Source organism: Aedes albopictus, chromosome 2 (assembly GCF_035046485.1).
Source record: "Aedes albopictus strain Foshan chromosome 2, AalbF5, whole genome shotgun sequence".
NCBI lineage: Eukaryota > Metazoa > Arthropoda > Insecta > Diptera > Culicidae > Aedes > Aedes albopictus.
The window spans coordinates 420,188,193-420,209,638 of NC_085137.1; the positions used below are offsets into that span (position 1 = coordinate 420,188,193).

The 21,446-nt window shown below is 38.1% G+C and overlaps 1 protein-coding gene across 1 annotated transcript in view; it reads right to left on the reverse strand.

The window, feature by feature from the left end:
- The window catches only part of LOC109417794 (protein GDAP2 homolog), a gene marked incomplete in the record, with an annotated part of 284,578 nt that extends 263,757 nt beyond the window's left edge, over positions 1-20,821 (reverse strand). The window contains 1 exon segment of the mRNA XM_062853548.1: positions 20,733-20,821. Coding sequence (XP_062709532.1) covers positions 20,733-20,806 — 74 coding nt within the window.
- Positions 20,822-21,446: the final 625 nt, after the last annotated feature.

The window sequence follows — 21,446 nt, forward strand, 5'->3', positions numbered from 1 at the left end:
AGTGATCGCTCAATATTTACCACAACCGACGTGTCCGAACAAGCACACAATCTCGCCAATGTTCGCTTCACGCGGGAGGCAAACAAAGATCACTAACGTCAAGTGATCGCTCAATATTTACCACAACCGACGTGTCCGAACAAGCACACAATCTCGTCATTGTTCGCTTCACGCGGGAAGCAAACAATAGATCACTCACGTCAAGTGATCGCTCAATATTAACCACAACCGACATGTCCGAACAAGCACACAATCTCGTCATTGTTCGCTTCACGCGGGAAGCAGACAATCGAACACTCGCGGGGAGTGATCGCTCAGTGTTTACCACAACCGACGTGTCCGAACAAGCACACAATCTCGCCATTGTTCGCTCCACGCGGGAGGCAAACAAAAGATCACTAACGTCAAGTGATCGCTCAATATTTACCACAACCGACGTGTCCGAACAAGCACACAATCTCGTCATTGTTCGCTTTACGCGAGAAGCAAACAATAGACCACTCGCGTCAAGTGATCGCTCAATATTTACCACAACCGACGTGTGCGAATAAGCACACAGTCTCGCCATTGTTCGCTTCACGCGGGAAGCAAACAATAGATCACTCACGTCATGTGATCGCTCAATATTTACCACAACCGACGTGTCCGAACAAGCACCCGATCTCGCCATTGTTCGTTTTACGCGGGAAGTAAACAATAGATCACTCGCGTCAAGTGATCGCTCAATATTTACCACAACCGACGTGTCCGAACAAGCACACAGTCTCGTCATTGTTCGCTTCACGCGGGAAGCAGACAATCGAACACTCGCGGGGAGTGATCGCTCAGTGTTTACCACAACCGACGTGTCCGAACAAGCACACAATCTCGCCAATGTTCGCTTCACGCGGGAGGCAAACAAAAGATCACTAACGTCAAGTGATCGCTCAATATTTACCACTAGCGACGTGTCCGAACAAGCACACAATCTCGCCATTGTTCACTTCACGCGGGAAGCAGACAATCGAACACTCGCGGCAAGTGATCGCTAAATATTTACCACAACCGACAGTGAACTTTTGAAATACATATCCACAGTAAAAAGTAGTATGAAACGAGCTCACCCATTTATTTGTCTTCATTCATCTCTCCATCGTTAGTTGTCTGGATTTCTTGCCGTCGGACGAAGCACAACTCCGTAAGCAAAACTCAAATCAACTGACTGAGCAGCAGCAGCCTGGCATCTGCACCTACGAGCGAAGCGCGCCATCGGAACTGATTTCTTCCTTCTTCTATCACGCTAAATGAACGCACACTTAACTGAAAAAGAACACGATCCGATTGAACAGCAGCAGCAGCCTGTCATCTGCCCAACGAGCGAAGCGCGCCATCGGAACCCCTCTTGATCATTTTTCCTCACTTAAAAAATCCAAAAAGAAAATTAAAAAAAAAACTTATCGCGCGTCTCCACCCCAATATGAAGTAGAAGTCTTTAGTTCAATCCACACAGGAATGAACAGAACTCGACTGAAACCGACCCGATCTGCTTCCAGCCACCAAATCGAACTAGCTGGGCTGCTCTTTTGAACATTTCTCACTGCGGACGCGACGTACTTAACATGAAAACGACCCGATCTGTTTCGAGCCACCAAAGCGAACTGGCTTGGCGCGCTTTTCAATATTTTTCACTACGGACGCGACGTACATAGGGAGCGTCCATAAATTACGTCACGCAAAAATCGACCATTTTCAACCCCCCCTCCCCCCTATGTCACACTTTTTGTATGGGACCTCTAAAATTTTTGTATGGGTTGTCACACTTTTCTGAACCCCCCCTCCCCCCTCAAAGCGTGACGTAATTTATGGACGTTCCCTAACATAAAAACGACCCGATCTGCTTCGAGCCACCAAAGCGAACTAGCTGGGCTGCTCTTTCCAATATTTTTCACTGCGGACGCGACGTACATAACATAAAAACGACCCGATCTGCTTCGAGCCACCAAAGCGAACTCTGGGAATTTCATTCAAATTTGTATGAAAAACAGCTGAAAAGATGAAAAACTCAAAGTTTCCCCGATGAAATATTTTAAAAGTTTCTGCATTTGATAATACAGCATGAATTCTGATATTAACAGCGTACAACGAATTGAGCGTATCCAGCGAAAGTTTATTCGTTTTGCCTTACGCCACCTCAGGTGGAGGAATCAGCACGACCTACCAAGTTATGAGAGCCGTTGCCTACTTATACATTTGGAATCTCTCGCTGCAAGGCGAAATGTTGCTCAAGCATGTTTTGTCGGAGACCTCCTGCAGGGCAATATTGACTGCCCATCACTCTTGAGCATGCTGAACATCAACGCACGACGCCGGAATCTTCGAACACACTCATTTTTACGTCTTTCTTCAGCTAGGACTAATTACGGTCAACACGAACCGATTCGTAGCATGTCCCGTGTGTTTAATAAATGTTATTTTGTTTTTGATTTTAATGTTTCACGCAAGGCAAATAAGTGTAGTTTTAAACGTGAATTATGTAAGGTACCACGGCAGTCTGTAAATGTTAGTTAAGTGTCATTGGGGTGATTTGTATTACCTGTTGACTTTATGTAAATAAATAAATAAATAAATAAATAAATTATGTGGAAAGAAACCTGCTGTACATTCGATGTTAATAATCTGCTGGTTCAGACATAGCGTGCGGAATCGACCGTCGGGCCGTGGAAGAGGCGTTCGTACCTTTTAAGAGTGACAGTGAGTATTGGACTTACGATTAACGCCACAAAGACTAAGTACATGATTGCTGGTGTTCAACGTCGGTCCGGCCGTGGTAGTTGTGACGAAGTGGTGCTAGGTGGGGAAAAGTTTGAAGTTGTGGATGAATTTGTTTATCTTGGTACTCTATTTTTTTTCTATTTCGTTTATTTAAAGGCTCACTTGTTTAATGAAAAACTCTACCGAGCCGAGAATCAAAAGTAACAATTTGTTATTCTAAATACAATTGAAAAAAAAAACACTAATAATTCGTCTTGCGAGCACATTTTTTCTTGGGAGCTGAGCCGGAACCAGAACTTGACCGGGATGCCGCATATTGGGCACGACGCTGAAATGCCTGCGGGTTCGCAATTGCCTCCTGGATCACCTTGGCAACTTTTTCCAGCTCTTCGATACCTTTCTTCCGTCGAATCTCCTTGTCTAATTCGGCTGCGGATTTACTAACAGCTCTTTCCGCCAGTTCATCTCCTCCTGAGTCCATTGTGTTCTCAGCTACTACCGCTTCATCTTCTTCTTCTACATATTCTTCTTCTACATATTCTTCTCCCACAATTTCAATAATATCATCCACAACTGTTTCTTTTTCAACTTCCTTTCCTGATACTACCTCAGCGTACGAGCTGAGACTTGGGACCTGCTGCTGCCGTTTTTCCTGCTTGTTCCTGTTCACTCTTTGAGGACAAGTATCTCGCCGGTGTCCCACTGCTTGGCATAAAAAGCATGTATCCTTTAGTCCGCTGTAGAAGATCCTTGCTTTCATATTCAGGAAAGTGATCGCCGGTGGAATCTCCTTCTTCACATCGATATATACGCCGCGTACTCCCGTGTACAAGTGATCTAAACCTAAATTAGCGGGGAATTTTTCCCTGACCACACGTTCCACTTCTCCATACGCTGCGAGAACTTGCACCAAATTATCGTCTCCCAGTTCTGGTGGCAGGTCGAAAACTCGGACGTAGTGCACATTGGTACCTGCGATGCACATGCGCACCACCACGGATTCTCCATTTGCATAGGCAAATCTCCGCGGCTCCAAATTCTTTTTCAGAGATTCCCTCAATCCTTCCAGGCTCGTGAATTTCACGAACAGGGAACGGTCACTTGCCGTTTTGTAAACGGTTTCCATTAACATGGGATCGGTATCCAACTATTTAATAAACGTGGCAATTTCCTCCCAAGACGGTCGGGGCTGCCGGGGGGAAACCGAAACTGTGCGGTATTCACAACTTTGCTCATCTCGCCGACACTCAAAGCACCGAAACCCAATGAAGCCAAAGTTATTGACCGGGGAACAAAGCGCGCGTAACAATAACTACGTTTGCCTAAGCAGCAGAGGCTAGAGGCACAGCAAAACCGAACCGCAATGCGCACATTTGCTTTCGTCTGTACTCGACGACAGCAGCAAGAGAACTGGAATCTTGGTACTCTAGTGACGTGCGATAATGATGTTACCCGCGAGGTGAAAAGACGGATTGCGGCTGCAAATCGGGCCTTTTTCGGTCTGCGAAACCAGCTGAGGTCCCGCAGGCTGCAAACGAAGACAAAACTCGCGTTGTACAAGTCTCTGATTCTCCCGGTCGCTTTATACGGTCATGAAACGTGGACGTTGAAAGAAGTTGATCGGAGAGCCTTTGGAGTCTTCGAACGTAAAGTGCTGCGAACAATACTCGGCGGTAAACTGGAGGACGGCATCTGGCGGCGTCGCATGAACTACGAATTGTACCAGGTATATAAAGAGATGGGTATTGTGAAGCGAATACAACACGGCAGGCTGCGGTGGGCTGGACACGTAGCTCGTATGCCGGAGGTACGACAAGCTAAAATTATATTCAGCAGAGAACCAGGAAGGGGTCGTCGGCTTCGTGGAAGGCCGCGCACACGTTGGCTTTTTGCAGTTGAGGAGGACCTAAGGACTCTAAACGTTCAGGGCGACTGGAGGCGATTGGCCCAGGACCCAGGCCAGTGGAGGCGGATACTTCATTCGGCGTAGACTCACCGCTACGAGTTGTAGCCCATCAAGCATCAAGTAAGGATAGAATATGGTAAATATAGCTTGCGTTGACCATCCGGTGCAGAAAAAAGTCACATTTAATTGATTTTCCATTAAGAAAAAGTGATGTGAATTTTATTGTTGAGCGTACTATACAAAATCGTTGTTTTAAAATGTCTTGTAAAAACAGCTGAACACCGGACATGTGAAAAATTGCTGTTTTCCAGGTGTTTTGAGCAGTTATTTTGAAAAGTAGCTTGAGTTTTCTTGGTTTTGTATGCTATTTTGTATGAAAATTTTATTAATTTGAGCTGTAGTTCAAATTATTCATTTTGGGGGTGACTTTGGGGCATATAAAAACAATGCAATCAGTACAAGAACCCTACAAATGTGAATTAAAACCAGTGGCAGTATTCATATTATTTTATGCATAAAACGGTGTAATATTTTGTAAATTAATGCTAGATTCATGCAAAATTTAAATGCATGCATATCAGTTTCTACGTAGATGATAAAGAAATAATACTTTCGTATTTTGAGAATACTAGTTGGGATTATATTTAAGAGATAGCGGGTTTATGTATTGAAACATTGATCGTTTACAGTGAATCAGTGGTGGAAATTGATCGCCAACGTGAGCTTACGCGCTACAAAAAATGTCATCACATCGCAAACCTTTGCTGTGTAAATAAAAAAACCCTATTAATTACTTTTAGGTGTACAAAAAATGGCAACAAACCAAGTGTTCGCACATTGTGATCCTTCTGGCGAACCAACTGCGGTTCTGCTCGTTCGACATTTGTTTTGTGTTGGTTCGTCGATCCGGGAAATCGTGAACCGCTCTCTCTTTTTGGGTTCGCAAGCGCGTGAGCAAAGATTGTGTTTGATGCGAACCAAAAAACACGTCAAGCGCATGATGCTTCCCACCACTGCAGTGAATGTGATCAAACTTTCACGTTTGTTTGTCTGTGACGTTAATTTAAAGTGACTAGATGCTGATAGGTTGTGCGCAAGCATCTATTTGTTTTATTCGAATTTTAATGTTTGGCCCAATGTCACCCCCTAGAAAGGGGTGAAATTAGGCCAATTTCAATTAAGCTATATCATTGTGAAAAATAAAGTTGAAGCATTTATATTTTACACAATCCTAGATAATAATAATATGAACGTGTCTACAGAATTTAGATTAAGAGCTGAAATATTGTTGTAACGACCTACAAAGGAATGGACTATGCAATTTTGGCCCAATGACACCCCCACTGACGGTATTTGAAGTTTTAGGACATCATTGGCTAATTTGTCTTATCATACGAATGAAAAATATTGTCTCTCAATGTACGGATGTTAATGTAAACTAAACCAAATCTATATACAAATAAAAATGGAATGGTGTTTGTACACTATGGTGCGTAACTGATCGGACAAATGCCGATTTTCATACAAAATGGTCAAGTTTGAGGTGCTTTAACTATGGTTTGGTTTGATGGATTGAGCGCAATTTTTGACACGGAACTACCAACATGCTAAATTTTTCGTAAACGAAGTACAAAATGTTTTCGTTCACAGGTCTGGGCGTGACAAGGCGTTCAAAATGTGCAAAAGTGATCGGACAGCGGTACTCCTTTGAGTTACACGCGTGGTCATGGTCATATTGCCCACTACCCGAGGTACTCCGTAAACCTAGTGCTCCCAGGGAAGAAGCCAGTTTTTTAGATGTTTCAGAACTATGCCTTGAGACATATCAGTCTTCATGATTTTGCAAAACAAAAACTCTAGAATGCATTTTGTGATTTCTTGGACATATTGGTCACTATCAGAATATAGAATATTCTATAAATCACGCTAATTATTTAAATAGTAAAAAGTTGGAACCAAAAAAAAGTTACGTTATATCGAGTTACGTTATATCGAGGTGTGACTGTGCTATAATGTCATCTGAAGTTCATAGCGTAAAAATTGCATTTTCTCCATGCCATTCCCAATAAAATAATATCAACAAAAAAAACATGGCCAGATTCTACCGCAAATAAGCTTCACCAGATGAGACCGCAGTTTTGCTCCCAACCACAGTCGTTATCGTATTTTTTTTCGCTCCTGCTGCCGTTATTCACGGTAAGAATGGTTAATCATTCGCTGTTTTCGCTTCATTATTAATGCACCACCGTTGAATCGTGAGGAACTGAAACCGATTCTCCGTGCACTGTGATGACTGGTAGGTGGGCGGGGTAAATTGATATTCTGCGATTGCATCGCGTGCCGTCCGTCGTCTTCGTCAAGAGTTCACTGTCTGGCTCTGGACTCGGGGAGCGAACGGTACCTACTGGGTTGGGACTGCCGGCTGGCTGCCAATGTGAAGAGAGATGGACTGTGTCGACACTATAAACGGATCCACTGGGCTTTCCTAAACAAAACTCTCTAGGAGGAAACCACACAACAACCATCGCCGTTGAAGGCGGCACTTATCACATTAATAATTGCTGAACCCTTGGATGGAGTTAATTACGTTTACGTCAGCTATGTTGACTTATATCCCTCAGCGGTTGCCACCGGCTTCAGAGTAAGCCGAAATGGTTTAGTCCAAAAATACTTCCGGAAACAGAATGCACTGCACAGAACCGACGGCGACGATGATGACGACCGGTTGGACACGGACGGTTAATCACACACGACACCTCCGAGCACGTCGACCTATGATCTACCGACGACCGTTGTTGTATGCAATTGCTAGTACGAAACACTCGTCATCCGGTAGCGAACAATAACGATGACGCAAAATGCTACCTAAAAGAATGGAAACACGCCTATCTGGATGCCGAAACAACGAACGTAGAAAGATTCGCACGATTGCACTTCTGTTCGAACCGCGAACCGTCGACGTCAAAGTTAAACTAACCGGACGAATCGACGACGACTACCGCACGTCTGTCTAAGTCGGCTGCCCACCCGATTCCATCACACTACGACAGCGAACGCCCGGAAGCTTTGTGTGGGCTTGTGGGGAAACCAAGCGCAACGCCGATGAACAAGCCTGCCTACTCGCGGTGTTCGATTAGGTATTCTTGGAGTCTGTGCAGCACGAATCGATTTGGAGGTGTTCGACAATCGTAGGTATAGGTATTCAAATGCGGTGGATAAAGCGTACGCGTTCAGGAGTACAACTATTCAAAACACCCACACACCCACGGAAAATGACGATCGGTTGTGGTGCAACAAAACGGCGATTGGCAAAAGGTGACTCAGCCAGCGCGGTGTGATTCTATATAGCGGGCAGCAGCGTGTAGGTATCGGTTTCGCGAGTTTGTGTTTGTTCCACTTTGCGCTGCGCCTTCGAATCGCACGCGACTCAGCCGAAGCCACAAAATCAGCTGCTGAGGTAGCTTTAGCAAGCTAAGCTATGTTGTAAACATTCGCGCATACCAGCGCAGCGTATACTGCTGCGCAACCCTTCACCACTATCACTTCGTAGCTGCACGTGCAGAGCTTTTCAAAAGCACATAGCCAAGTTGCGAAAGCTCTACGGGCAAACTTTGGTCAGTGACTAAAGCGTTTGTTTTTGGTAGGGGAACAAAGCCCAAAATGCCAAGATGGGGTAAAATTGCCCAACTCATTCAATCATTCCTGAATGGGACTTAATCATTACTATAGGTGAATGGTGTCAAGATATGTTTGCATCAAACATTCTTTTAGAAGCTAGGCCGTCAAACCCACGAAAAATCTTATGATTTCCCAATGAAAATTGGCAAATTACGGTTTTTCGTGCTAGCAATTAAGGTTTTCTGGTGATTTTATTACCAGCCAAGTGTTTCCAACGAGATTGAGACACACATGGAGGCACATGGTTGTTGATCTTCACGCTATCCATGTTAGGGGTCATTCAAACATTACGACCATGGCTTTGCGGGGAAGGGGGTAACACTCAATTTATTGAGTATACGAAAAAGCGTGACTGAGGGGGGAAAGGGAGTTGGAAATGCCCGAAAATTGATGGACGTAATTTTTGAATGTTTTCATTAAGTGGCATCTTACCCCATGGCAGATGGCCTTTTTGCATCACTTCCGTTTTACGAACCAGTTTTTAAAATCGCTAAAAATCGATGAAAATGTAATAGTTTAGTGAATATTTTTGCTGAAGTATCGAGCAAATTGTCTAGTTGCTGATACCACTTCGAAAGCCTGACAAATGAGGCTAATTATCATTGAAAACGATGAAAGTTTGAAAAATGGCATATTACCCCACTTTCCCCTAATTTGCAGCACTGCTTGAGATATTTGAGCAGAATTTTTTATCCGTTGCAACCCGCCCGAGCAGTAGGAAATAACCACTCCATAACAAAATGCGTTATTTTGGCAAAATAACTGAGCAATGGAATCAGTTATTTTCATGTTATTAACATAATATATTATGTCATAAACTTGTCTGTCATAAGCGGCAAAATAACAAAAATCATAACAAAAAAATGTTCCTGGAAGACTAATTTGATAACATGTTTGGTGGTTTCAATAACAACTTAATAATACTGAATATAAAAATATTTCAATAACAAATTTGGAACTTTCGATGTTATTGATAATAATTTAAAAACAAAATAATATACCTGAAATATACCTGAAATATAATAGTGTACATTATGTTTAAACTAAGGTATGGTACACGCAGAAAAATCTACGGTAAAAATAACCATATTCGACGTAAATTCAAAAGGAATTTGACATTGTTTTGGCCACAATGATAATGTATGATTGTTTTTACAATCCTGTATGATTGTTTTAACAATCCTGTATTATTGTTCCTCAATCGGAAATCTGACTGAAATAACAATAGTTTCAGGCTTTTGACGAGGATGTCAAGCTTGATATCTACGATATTATGGTACTTTCAAAAATAGTTTTCTTTTACTTTCAGTAATACATTTATTAGAAAACAACATGCTTGTTTTTTTCTCTGGGTTGTTATTAGTTATATTAAAAAAGAGAAAAAAAATGTTCTCACAGAAAAATCAGGAAATCTCCTGATTAATCAAATTTACAACTTTTCACAAAGGTCTTACCTTGTCTAACGCATGCCGCACTAATTCAAATTAATTTTCAATTATGCTTTTCATGTACAACAGCTTTGCATAATTTGAAAGCTATCCATTTTCCAGCATTAGAAAAGTTGTAAATGCTTTTTAAAACAAAACATTCTGCTTGGTTTGACAGAAGTGACCAAGGGATTTATCAGTAAAACTTTTGCATCAAAATACTCTGTTGATTTTATGTTAATATTGTGGTTTTTACAATCCTATTCGATGCCGAGGGATTGCTCAGTTGAATTGACTTAGAAACAAAGTTGAAATATGTTAGTTTCCACAAGAGTCGCCACAAAACACTGGATTTTTAAATCAAACATAATTTCATATGGATTTTAAATTAGCAAATCTGTTTGAAACTATAAGAATTCACATATTTTCAAAAAAAATTCAATGTTTATATTCAACAATCGTTATTTTAGTTTCAATGTGAACGCTTTTCTGTCCGTGTAAATGCCACGAGGGAGATAGAGTGCCCCCTCTCTACACCATAAACGACCCAATTTTTTGAATTTCCCCAGAAGACTAGTCTGAAGTTTATGGTATTTTTCTAATAAACCTTTCAATCAGTTCCTCCTGGAATTTCACCAACAGATCGAAAACATCTTTTAAAATAGCTTGTTGGCGTTGTTGGAATCGTGAAATCATGTTCTTTTGGATACAGGTCGCTCAACTCCGCTGATCAATGTTTACTCTACTATCTATAACACTAAAACATTAAGCTGAGAAGCTGGTATGCTATCAGGTAGGATGTAAGGCCAGAGAGAAGAGGAAGGTGAACAGATGAGCAGTGTTTGGACGAAAAAGTGATCAGTGAACCACTCGACAGTTTTTCTTCCCTTCTGTTGGTTCTGTTTCAATTACCAAGCGGTGTATGTTCTCTCGTCGAGTCGCATGGTTCACAAAGGAACACAAAGAAGATACCCCGATATAGACAAGCTGCGGCGATGAGCGGGCATCGCTAAGTGTAACACTTACCGATGATCTCGCAGTTGGCTTGGGACAACTGTGAATAATCGTTATTATTATCAGTATTTAATGCGTTTTCGCTTTAAAAACGTGAACTACATCTATTTAATTTAGCTGTATTCATGACGTTGACAACCTGCAGTCCCAATAAAACAGAATTATGACAAAAAAATATTCTTACCGAATGCATCGCTTTCATTAGCGTCATCGAGCATCTTCTCTCTTGATTGCGCTCTCGTATCGAACCGGGCATAGGAATACCAGACGTTCTCTTTTAAGAGTACATGTACTCTTTTACAGCAAAAAATTCGGCGTACTATTCTTTTTGGTAAAATGGGCCCAATTGTACTCTTTTTTTGAAAAATTACTCTCCTTTGAATTTTTTTTTGAAATTTTCTGATAAAATATACATATCAATAAAAAAAAACCTTACAAGTAGTAAAAAAATCAGTGTGCTACAAATTAACGATTGGTCATCTTTATTTTCCCTTTCTTCCATCGAAGTCACACCAAATTATTCAGATTATGATTTGCTACTTGCTGAAAAATGTTGTTAAAATTGTCGTTTATTAATTTGCTTTGCAAAAATAGCTTCACTTTGACGTGCAATAATCGGAAGAGTAAATAAAAACGAAAGTATTTTGTTTGTGTAATATGTTAGCTTTTGAAAGCAGGCTCAATTTTTTAAACTGTCTTGAACGAAGCAGTGAGTTACATTTTCCATTGAGTTCTTTAAAGAAGTTTGTAATCTGTAAACGAGATTTTAGCCCTTTCGAAGAGAGAACTCATATTTTGCGAGTTTTTTGGGATTGAGATTCGATCCTAGGTCCTCGGCGAAAGCGTCACGTGTTTTAACCATTACACTAGGTTCGTTTCACAAAAAAGATAAAAAAAAGTCTTAATACGAAACCTATTGCACGAAATTACAGTTCTCGCTCATTCTTAACGAAAGGAATTTGAAAACAAATTATTAACACACAAGTATTGGGATTGGTTAATAGTTGGCATGAATACTGAAAAAATGTGAGATTGGAACTGCTGTAATAACTATCCAGTGATGTATTAAGTAGACATAACTTTAGTTTTTCACTTCGTTAGAAAATTTACCTACCTTTAGGTGTCAAGTATGGTTAACATAATTTAAACATCAAAAATTTCAAGAGTGTCAAATTAATCGAAAAAAAAAGATCAATATTTACACGATGACTGTACTCTTTTGTACTGTTTTATCAGAATTCTTGAATGTACTCTTTTCATGTGTGAACAATATGGTAACCCTAACCGGACAAGAGAATGAACAGCATTTCGAGGAGCGTTCTAGAGCATGTCGGTTCACGAAATGTTACATTCGCGAATGTATCACTTGCTGAGTATGGACCATTCACTGGTTCGAGATAAAAATCCACACACTGCAGATGAGAGATTATGCATAAGCTCCCCATCACGCAATGCTGAAAACAACTTAAATCAAATGATGAAGTTTTGATTTCAAAACTTGTTATCGTTGTGGTATTGATGATTAAATATTTATGCTCACTTTATAGTTCAATAATAACTAAGTTTGTTTTACAACAAAACATATTTTTTAAATGTTACTTAATGAATGTATACCAATACCGTGCTCATAACAAAATAAGATTGCCCAACAAAAGATGTTCTGGAGAAGTAATGCCTTGATAAGATAATGATAACAAACCAAGATATAAAAACAGGTTAGGTTATTTCGTATTTATTAATTTGATATTCTCCTCTGCTCGGGCGTTGGCACTGATAACGTTCCGCGATTGATTGAATAATAGTCCATATTACAAGCCGATTTTATGAATGAATTTTGACAGGAGGTAGCGTCCAATAACCCGTGAAAATCAATATCATCATCAACATTGTTGTCATTTCGTAAAATGGCTCATTGAAACGTTTCAGTTTGAAACCTCCTATAAAACTATTCTTAAATATATTTTGATGCAATTACAAAGTGGCCCAATCAGTGGCGTAGCTAGGATTCTGAGGGCCCGGTGTGGAAGCAAATTGATAGGTCCCCATGAAAATTACATAATATGCACATATTTTACAATGATAAATCTTTAAAATATTTAACTGTCGAATGATGACTTTTGTATTTTGTACAAAACGTTGAAAAAATCTCGCTTTTTGTACTCAGCATTATAGTGATGTTGACAGTGATGGCCAACGGAAGGTTGAACATTATCTATCTCATCTTATTTTCTGTATTCCTTTATGATTTTTTTCGGGAGCGCAAGATTTTGTTATAAGAATTATGCCGAAAATATTTTTTGCAACTCGACACTATAATTTCTATGTTTATACTAACCGTTTCAGTAACGAAACGGCCTACTTTTCTGCACTATACCAAACAATTGCATTATGGTTCACAATGCAACTCATGTCAGTTGCATTATGAATCACAATGCAATTGCTTGATGAACAACCAAAGTTTCCACGGTAAGAACTGGCAAATTTGTGACGGTTATAGCACGGCTTGCTTGATCCAAATTTCGTGTCTCGTATGATGGAGCACGTGGTCGTTCCCATTGAATCACGATGGTACTGATGAAAATGATCATATTCTAGTGATTTTTTTGTCATTGCAAAAATTGTTGTATGCAACTCGTTACAAAACTTGATTTTTAAAGCACTCGTCATATTTATCCAACTCGGCAAGACTCGTGCTGTAAAAATCATCATTCTGCAACTCGTTTCATAAATAACTATTAAAAATTTATTTAGGAATAAATAATAATCCTTTATGCAATTCAGTGTCATAATTTCTATTTTATACTACTCATTCCAGTATTATAATGGCCAACTTTTCCGTACCGGTTCATAATGCAACTGAAATGAGTTGCATAATGAAAAATAGTTGCATAATGTTCATAATGCAACTCATTTGAGTTGCATTATGAACATTATGCAACTCAAATGAGTTGCATTATGAAAAAATCATTGCATAAAATTTTGTATGGAACTCGTTGCAAAACTCGACTTTTTCAGCACTCTTCGTATTTATCCAACTCGGCAAGCCTCGTTGGATAAATGTACGACTCGTGCAGAAAAAATCAACTTTTTGCAACTCGTCACATAAATAACTATTATAAACCATTTAAAGGATTGCTTTACTTGGGGATGTTATTATTATTATCAGCTTTATTAATAAGGCTTTCAGCCCTTGGCTGGTTCACCTCAGACATTCAGGGATGTTTTCAAAACTACAACAAAGTAATTCAAAAGATTCTTGCAAAGGCTTCATCGAGTATTTCTCGGAATATTGGCTCAGGAATCTATCAAATATATCTCTGAGGATTCATCTAGAAGATCATCTAAAGAATTTTTGAAAAAATCTAGAAAAAAATACTACAAAAAAATTTCCAATCATTTAGAACCAGATATTCTTCCATGAAATTACATCGGGATTCCATCAGAGGAAGAGAAGCCCTGCTAGAATTTCTTGAAACATTCTTCCTTTTTTTCAGGGAATCCTCTAAATATTCCTTTGGCGATTGTCCACGAAAGTCAAGTATTTCTCCATAGATTCCTTAGATATTTCTCAATTATTCCCTCAAATAACTCTTTCAGATATTTCTCCTTTAATTTAACTTGGAATTTCCTCAAGCATTCATAACTTATCTTCGCGTCCATTTTAAGATTTCTTAAGAATTATTGCCGATGATTACTTCAGAAATTCCACCAAAGATTCCTTTTTCAAAAAAAAAAAATCTGCAGGGATTCTTCAAGAAGTTTCTCAAAGGTTTTACTAAGAGATTCATCCTAGAATTTCTCCAAGAAATTTCCAAAGAATCAATTGGATAATAATTAAACAAAATCTCCAAGGATTCCTACAGGAGAAATTAAATAAGTTAAATTAAATTAACCCTTATGTGGCCGACAGGGTACCCGGGTACCCAGCACCCATTTAAAATACACGGTGTAGAAAAAAGCAAAAAGTTTGTCGGACACATAACGGTTAAATAAACTAAATTTTTAGATCGACTTCTGTAGGAATTCTTTCGAAAAATTCTTCTGAACCTCTAACGAATTTTTCAATATTGTTTTTTCGAGAGTTCCTTCGGGAACTTTTGCTAGTATTCCTCTGTGCACTTTTCAAGAAAATTCTATTCCGATTTTTGATAAGACTCCTTCGAAGTTCTTCCATGAAATTTTAAAAGATTATTCTAAGTTTCCATCAAGCATCTCAGTCAAGAATTTCTCCAGAATTTATGATTGATTTCTCCAGACTTATTACGTTATCTTTGATATAATCCGTGCTAACTTCTAACAAATAAACAAAAATAAGAAACAGAACAAAAAGCGCTTCATTCCTATGTTTTGAGTGGGATGAAAATGGGAGCGTATATGCATAAATAGTAAAGGAACAGATACCCTATCTTACCAAAACAAATAATTTCTCCAGAAGTTTCTGAAAAAAATCCTGCTAAGACTGTTTTGCCACTTTCTATAGGAATTCTTTAAGAATGCCTAGAAGCATCCGTTAAGTGATTAATGCAAGGCTAAAATTTTATAGAGGATATCCTTCGAAATTTTTCCAGGAATCGCTTCAAGAATTCATACGGGTATTTTTCTAAGGATTTCTTAAATACTTGTTCAAAAAAAATCTCTTGGAAATTATCGCAAGATTCTGTCAGAATTTCTTCAAGGATCTTGTTAGAAACTCCTACGGAGGTTTCATCGATCGGATAAAGCATTCCTAGCTTAATTTTTTTAATAACATCTCCGAACATTCTACCAAAGTTTTCTTTTGGGATTTTTCCAGGAATCGATTTAGGAATTTTTCTAAGGTTATTCAAAATTCTAAAAGAATTTCTTCAAAAAAGCCTTTAGAAATTGTTCCCAAACTTCATTCACGATTTTTTTTCAGAGATTTCTTTAGTAGTTTATCCAATAAATTCTCTTGCGATGTTTCCTAATATTCATTCAGATTTTATTCAAGTATTCTCTTAGAATTTCTTCATTGATTTCATTCATTCATTCTTAAACTGTTTTTTTCCAGGTATTTTACAAATAATTTTGTACTAGAAATCTGTTGGGATCCTTTCATGCAAGGATTTCTTCATATATTTTTTTATTACTCCTGTAAGAGTTTTCCGGAGATTCTTACACAAATTCATCCAAGGAATTCTATAGGAACTCCTCCAGAGAATGCATTGATTGTTTTTGCTAGATTTGTTTTTTTAATTTTCCTCTAATAAGCCTATTCTAGGATTCATAAATTCCTCCAATGAATACTTTAGAAACTCAAATTAATAAATATAAGACTTCTTTCAATTCTCACAGAAATTCCCCCAAGAAGTTTTATTGGAATTTCTTCATACATTTTAAGGAAATTGTTTGAGATCTCTTCTGGTAATCATATGATCTTATCTTAATTTTTTGGAAATTCTTTATGTAATTCTCTTGAAATTTTTCTCGGTCGTTCCGTTGTGAATTCTTGGATTTTTTTAATTTGAAAAAATGTATCTCATTGAACTTTAAAAGTAATAACAGACGGAAAAGAATTATCAGAAGAAATTTACAGAGGAATTACCAAAGGATTTTTTTGAGGAATTACCAATGAAGCTTTTAAAAGTTGCCACTTAAATTTACAAACGAATTGATTAATAAATTTTCAAAGTACCTATTGAATGAATTTCGATGTTGAACTATTGAAAGAATTACAAAAATAATTGTCAGGTATATTTGCAAAGGGACTGCTGGTGAAACTTTCGAAGAAATTGCTGAAATCCGGTGATGAATTTCCAAAGCAATTGCCCAAAGAATTTCAAAAAGTGATGTCAAAGATATTTTCAAAAATAATAACCTAATTCAAATTCGAATATTATTGTCGAGAAATTTCCAAAAGAGTTATCGAACCAGATTTCGAAGGAAGTGCCAAAATATTTTTCAAAAACATTCGCAAAGAAAACCCCAAGACTAATTTTATAGGAATTTTCGGATCAAATCCAAACAAAGCATTTCCCAAGAATTTGTCGAAAAAACTCCGCCAAAAGATATTCGAAAAATGTTTTCAGGTAACGCACAAAAAAATCGCCGCATGAATTAGCAAAAAAATGCCGAATGAATTACCCAATCGATTCCCGTAGGGATTGGCATAGAAGTTTCCATAAAAGTGTTGAGGTTATTCCGAAAGTAATTACCAGAGATTTTTTCAAACGATTTGTCAAAAAAAAATCAGTAAAAAGTTGCAGACGGATTTACGAAACTTCTAAGGAATGTTTCTAACGATTTCATCAAGCATTTTTTTCCTTAAAGATTCATCTGGGAAATACTTCAAGGACTTCTTTACAAATTCTTCCAAGATTTCCTTCGAAAGTTGCTATATCGATTCCTTAGGAAACTTCTCCTTCATTTCTGGAGAAATTTCATCTGTGTTATGTAATCCCAAGAATTCCATAAAGAGTTTCTTAAAGATTTCCACAAACGATTCCTTTGGAGCTACTCCTTTTTTCAGAGGAATACTTTAGGAATTCCTTCAAAATTTTTTTTAGACACTTCTACAAGGGTTTTTTTGCACTGCCTCATACGATTTTTCTTGAAGTCCTGTCAAGGATTTGTTAAGAATTTGTTCAAGCATTTCTTTAGTCTTACCTTCAGGGATTTCCTCGAAAATTCCTGTAATAATTGCTCTTGGAAATCATCCAAAGATTCCTTAGGCAATGTTTTCAAGTCCTCTTTCACAATTCGTTCAACAACCTTTCAAAAATTCCAGTAAAGATTTAATCTTTTCTCTAAGGATTTTTTTCAAGTTACGCTTCGTTCATTCTCAAAGTTTTCCCTCAGATAACCCTACAAAGATGAACGCATTCATCCCCAAAGAAATCCTGCACATATTTCCTCAGGGGGTCTTACAGAAATTCACCCAAGGTCTACTACAGAAATTCCTGCAAGGAAATATATAGGAATTCTTTTGAAGATTGTTTTTTTTTTTTAATTTGCAACAAAGAAGTGTGGCTTCATGGTCGTGAGGCTAATGTCACCAAGCATTTAGTCGCATCGTGCTAGGAGCGCGGGTTCGATTCCCGCCGCAGCTGTCAGGAAAAGTTTTCGGCTGTGCCACTGGGCGTTGCATGCTAGTCCATTGTCTAGTGTCGTGCTTCCTTCAAAGAGCGAATAGCTCACTGGAAGTACTAAACGTGTCCGTATCTTTTTATAAAGAATGCGGAATTCTTTGGGGTATTCGTCATTGATTTCTTAGAGAAATTATCTAGGCATTTCATAATTAGTCCTTCCAAAAAACCCTTTGCTTGTAAAATTTCTTCAGGAATCCTTTAAGTAATAAATCAAACATAGTACATGTTTGTCAACCTATTTTATGTGCATCATTGGTACAAATTTGGGCTCGATTAATTAATCTTTCGCAAAGTTAGAACCGTTCGGGTAAAACACTTTTTTTAGACAACTCATTTTTGAGCTGTTATATCTCGGAAACCAGTGAACCGAATTGAATGAAATTTTGAACGTACACTAACAATATACAAATGCTTCACAAACAATTGAAACATAGATACTTTTTGAACGTTGAAAAAAGTTATCATTAATAGACACTTTTTGGATTTTTCTCAAAAAAATGATTTTTTTTACGTCAATTTCAATAAATTTTAGTGTTGATGTCCAAAGATTTTCCACTTCTGTTCTCAAGTAATCTTTAATCAAATATATTAGAGCCAATTTAGCTTAAAGGCAGAACACATTTAGTAATTTTTGTGTGGTATTGTAAATTTGACTTATTTTACTCTATATGGGTAAAAATTTCAACCCGATATAACTTAATTCGCCGTGAAAAAATATTACATTTTATAACGTTGTATTAAGTATCAATATATTGTTGATAAACGTTGAAGAATTTACTCAATTCGGTTCACTGGTTTCCGAGATATGACAGCTCAAAAATGAGTTGTATAAAAATAGTGTTTACCCGAACGGTTATAACTTCGTGAAAAACTATTCAATCGAGCCCAAATTTGTACCAATGATGCACATATAACAGGTTGATAAACAGTCAAAATTTGAGATTTTTTGATGCACTCTATGAAAAGTTACAGCATGTTGATTTTTTTGTGGGAGAAAAAAAGTTAATTTAAGTCTGTACTCTATGAAAAGTTATAGCATGTTGAACTTTTTTGTGAGAGAAAAAAAAAGTTGCCTATCCCAAACATTTTGGCCATCCCCTGTATGTTTTGATGGAAAATAACAACATAACCGGCAATAAATTGGAAAAGAAATGGGATGCATATTAAAAATAGACCAATTTTCTAAAAAATCATAAAATTAATGAAATTGCTATAACTTTTTCTCTTGTTAATAATTTCAAGTTGTGTCAAACGTTTTCCAGAGCTCATTCTATAAGTCATATATGATCAAAATTCCATTGCATTCGGTTCATTGAATCCGGAGATATAACAGCTCAAAGTTGGCTATCGGATAAGTATACCATTTTCTATATTCTTTATAACTTCGTACGGAATAGGCCAATCTTTTCCAAATTTTAACCATTGATACACAACTAGTTGAACTGAGTTACAGCTAGTTGAACATTTTTTGAAAAATAAAAATTTTGCCTGTCCCGATCATTTTGTCTATCCCCTGTAGGTGCAGTAAACTCGTTTAAAATCAACTTTCCGGCAGAAAATCTTCACAACAATCACTGTTAACAACAAGTTCACGCAATAGGGTATCTGATTCAGATGGGAGACGTGGACGAAAACGGTCGTTTCGTTGTGAATTTAGGTAACGCACAATTTTGTTTACCTGTGGTGCCGAGAATGGGGTCAAAAACCTGTTTTTATCCTGGGCCGACCGAAAACTGAACCCGTCACCCTCAGCATGACCTATTTATAATCCCGGAATATACAAAATGCTAGTCTTTATATTTCATTCAATTACAAAGTGCATTGCAATATCTAGAAGTGGAACGTGTAGTCACTATGAAATATTTAAAGTGTCTATCACTACTACAAAGTTCGCTCCTCAACGAAATGGGTGCACAAAGGAAAGCGAGTGACAAATTTCATTGGGCTTATTATCGGTGCTGGCAGTTGTGGCTTCTCCGTCTCCCCTCGTGGTGACAGTTTTACTGCTATTCTAAGTGCAAGTGCATTCTGCTGCATTTGGTATTGGATGATTCAGATAAAGCCGAGTCGTATTGGTGCATTTGCCTATGGAAATGGGTGGTTGAGTAAAGCCACAGAGAGCAGACATCCGCGTATAATATAAAAAATGCGCTAAAAATTTGCCACTTTTTCGGGTTACATTAATTTGGTAAATGAGAAACTTATCCAAACAAATGTTTTATGTTTCACATCTATTAAATACACAACAGAACGCGTGTTCGGTGGACAAGTTAAATTGTAAGGTGTGAATATTATTTCACGTACTGGAATTTTGCGACTCTGTAGCCTAGAGGTTAAAGGCGTTCGCCTAGAGAAGTCAAAGTCGTAGGTCGGATTCCCAATGGAGCACAAAGATGTCTTTTTTTTTCACAATTCAATATCAATTTTTTCTTCAACACGGGTTTTCTAGATCATGGACGTCGTTTACTTTCCACTAGGCTTGCTATAGACTAGTCTAAATGTTTCAACATTGTTCTAGTTAGGATGTCTGTTCTCTGTGGTAGAACTTGGACTTTGCTGATCGTCAACGCGGAATTGTCGACGGTGATACTAATTAGGCGGTGGTACAGCGTAATGTACCGGCAGTCGGTCGTCAGTTTTCGTGACTTTGTGTCGCCGACTGCCATGGTACAGGCAGGCTAATCGGTAAAAGCCCAGCAAGCAGGTTCGATTGGCTGCACTATGAAATATTGATTGTTCACCTGAGGCAGCGTCCAGGTGGTGGGAGTTTCTTTGTGCATGTTACAAACTAATTTTCCAGGCCAATCACATGCTTGCAAGGAGGGAGGAATTCAGACAATCGCTACTTACTGGTAGTGGATGCCACTGTAGGCAGCATTTTTCTCGTTGAAAGGGGTGTTGTATTTGAGGGTTAATAGGGGCATTGCTTCGTAATTGAGTGGCCAATTAAGAGAGTCGTTAGATGCCAATTCAGCTTAGACAGATCTGCGAAGGAAGAATTTCATTTGTTGAGAAAGATGAACCAAAACATTGTAGTACAAGATATTTTGCTTCAGTAGGGGAGACTGAGGAGACTTGATCCCTGGGGAGACTTGTTCCCCCCATATTTTCTCGGAATCAAAAACAGTTTTCTTCTAGCATATTTTTTTTCCAAAACTACATCTTGACAGACGACAATGTTTTGGATACAATTGATTTTGATTGTGCATTGCATTATTTTTTAATGGCTGATGGTTTGTTTTCAGTCCTTCAGAAATTTTTTAGGCGATTCCGAAAAATCTCAATAACTTCGTAAAAATTGAACCAAATCGTGTAAAAATTTTACAGCACATAGTGTAAATAAAGTACTATCAAACGTATTTATTCAAATAAGGCTGTTATATAAATATTTCAATTAATACACCTTGGCATATACAACAGTGACATGGGGAGACTTGATCCCTCGAGGATTACACACACATTATACATGTGAAAAATAAAAATCTATTTGGAAGCCTCTATTTTCTCGGAATTCTAGTATATTCAATGATAAAACGTGTCAGATAATTATTATTTTATTACACA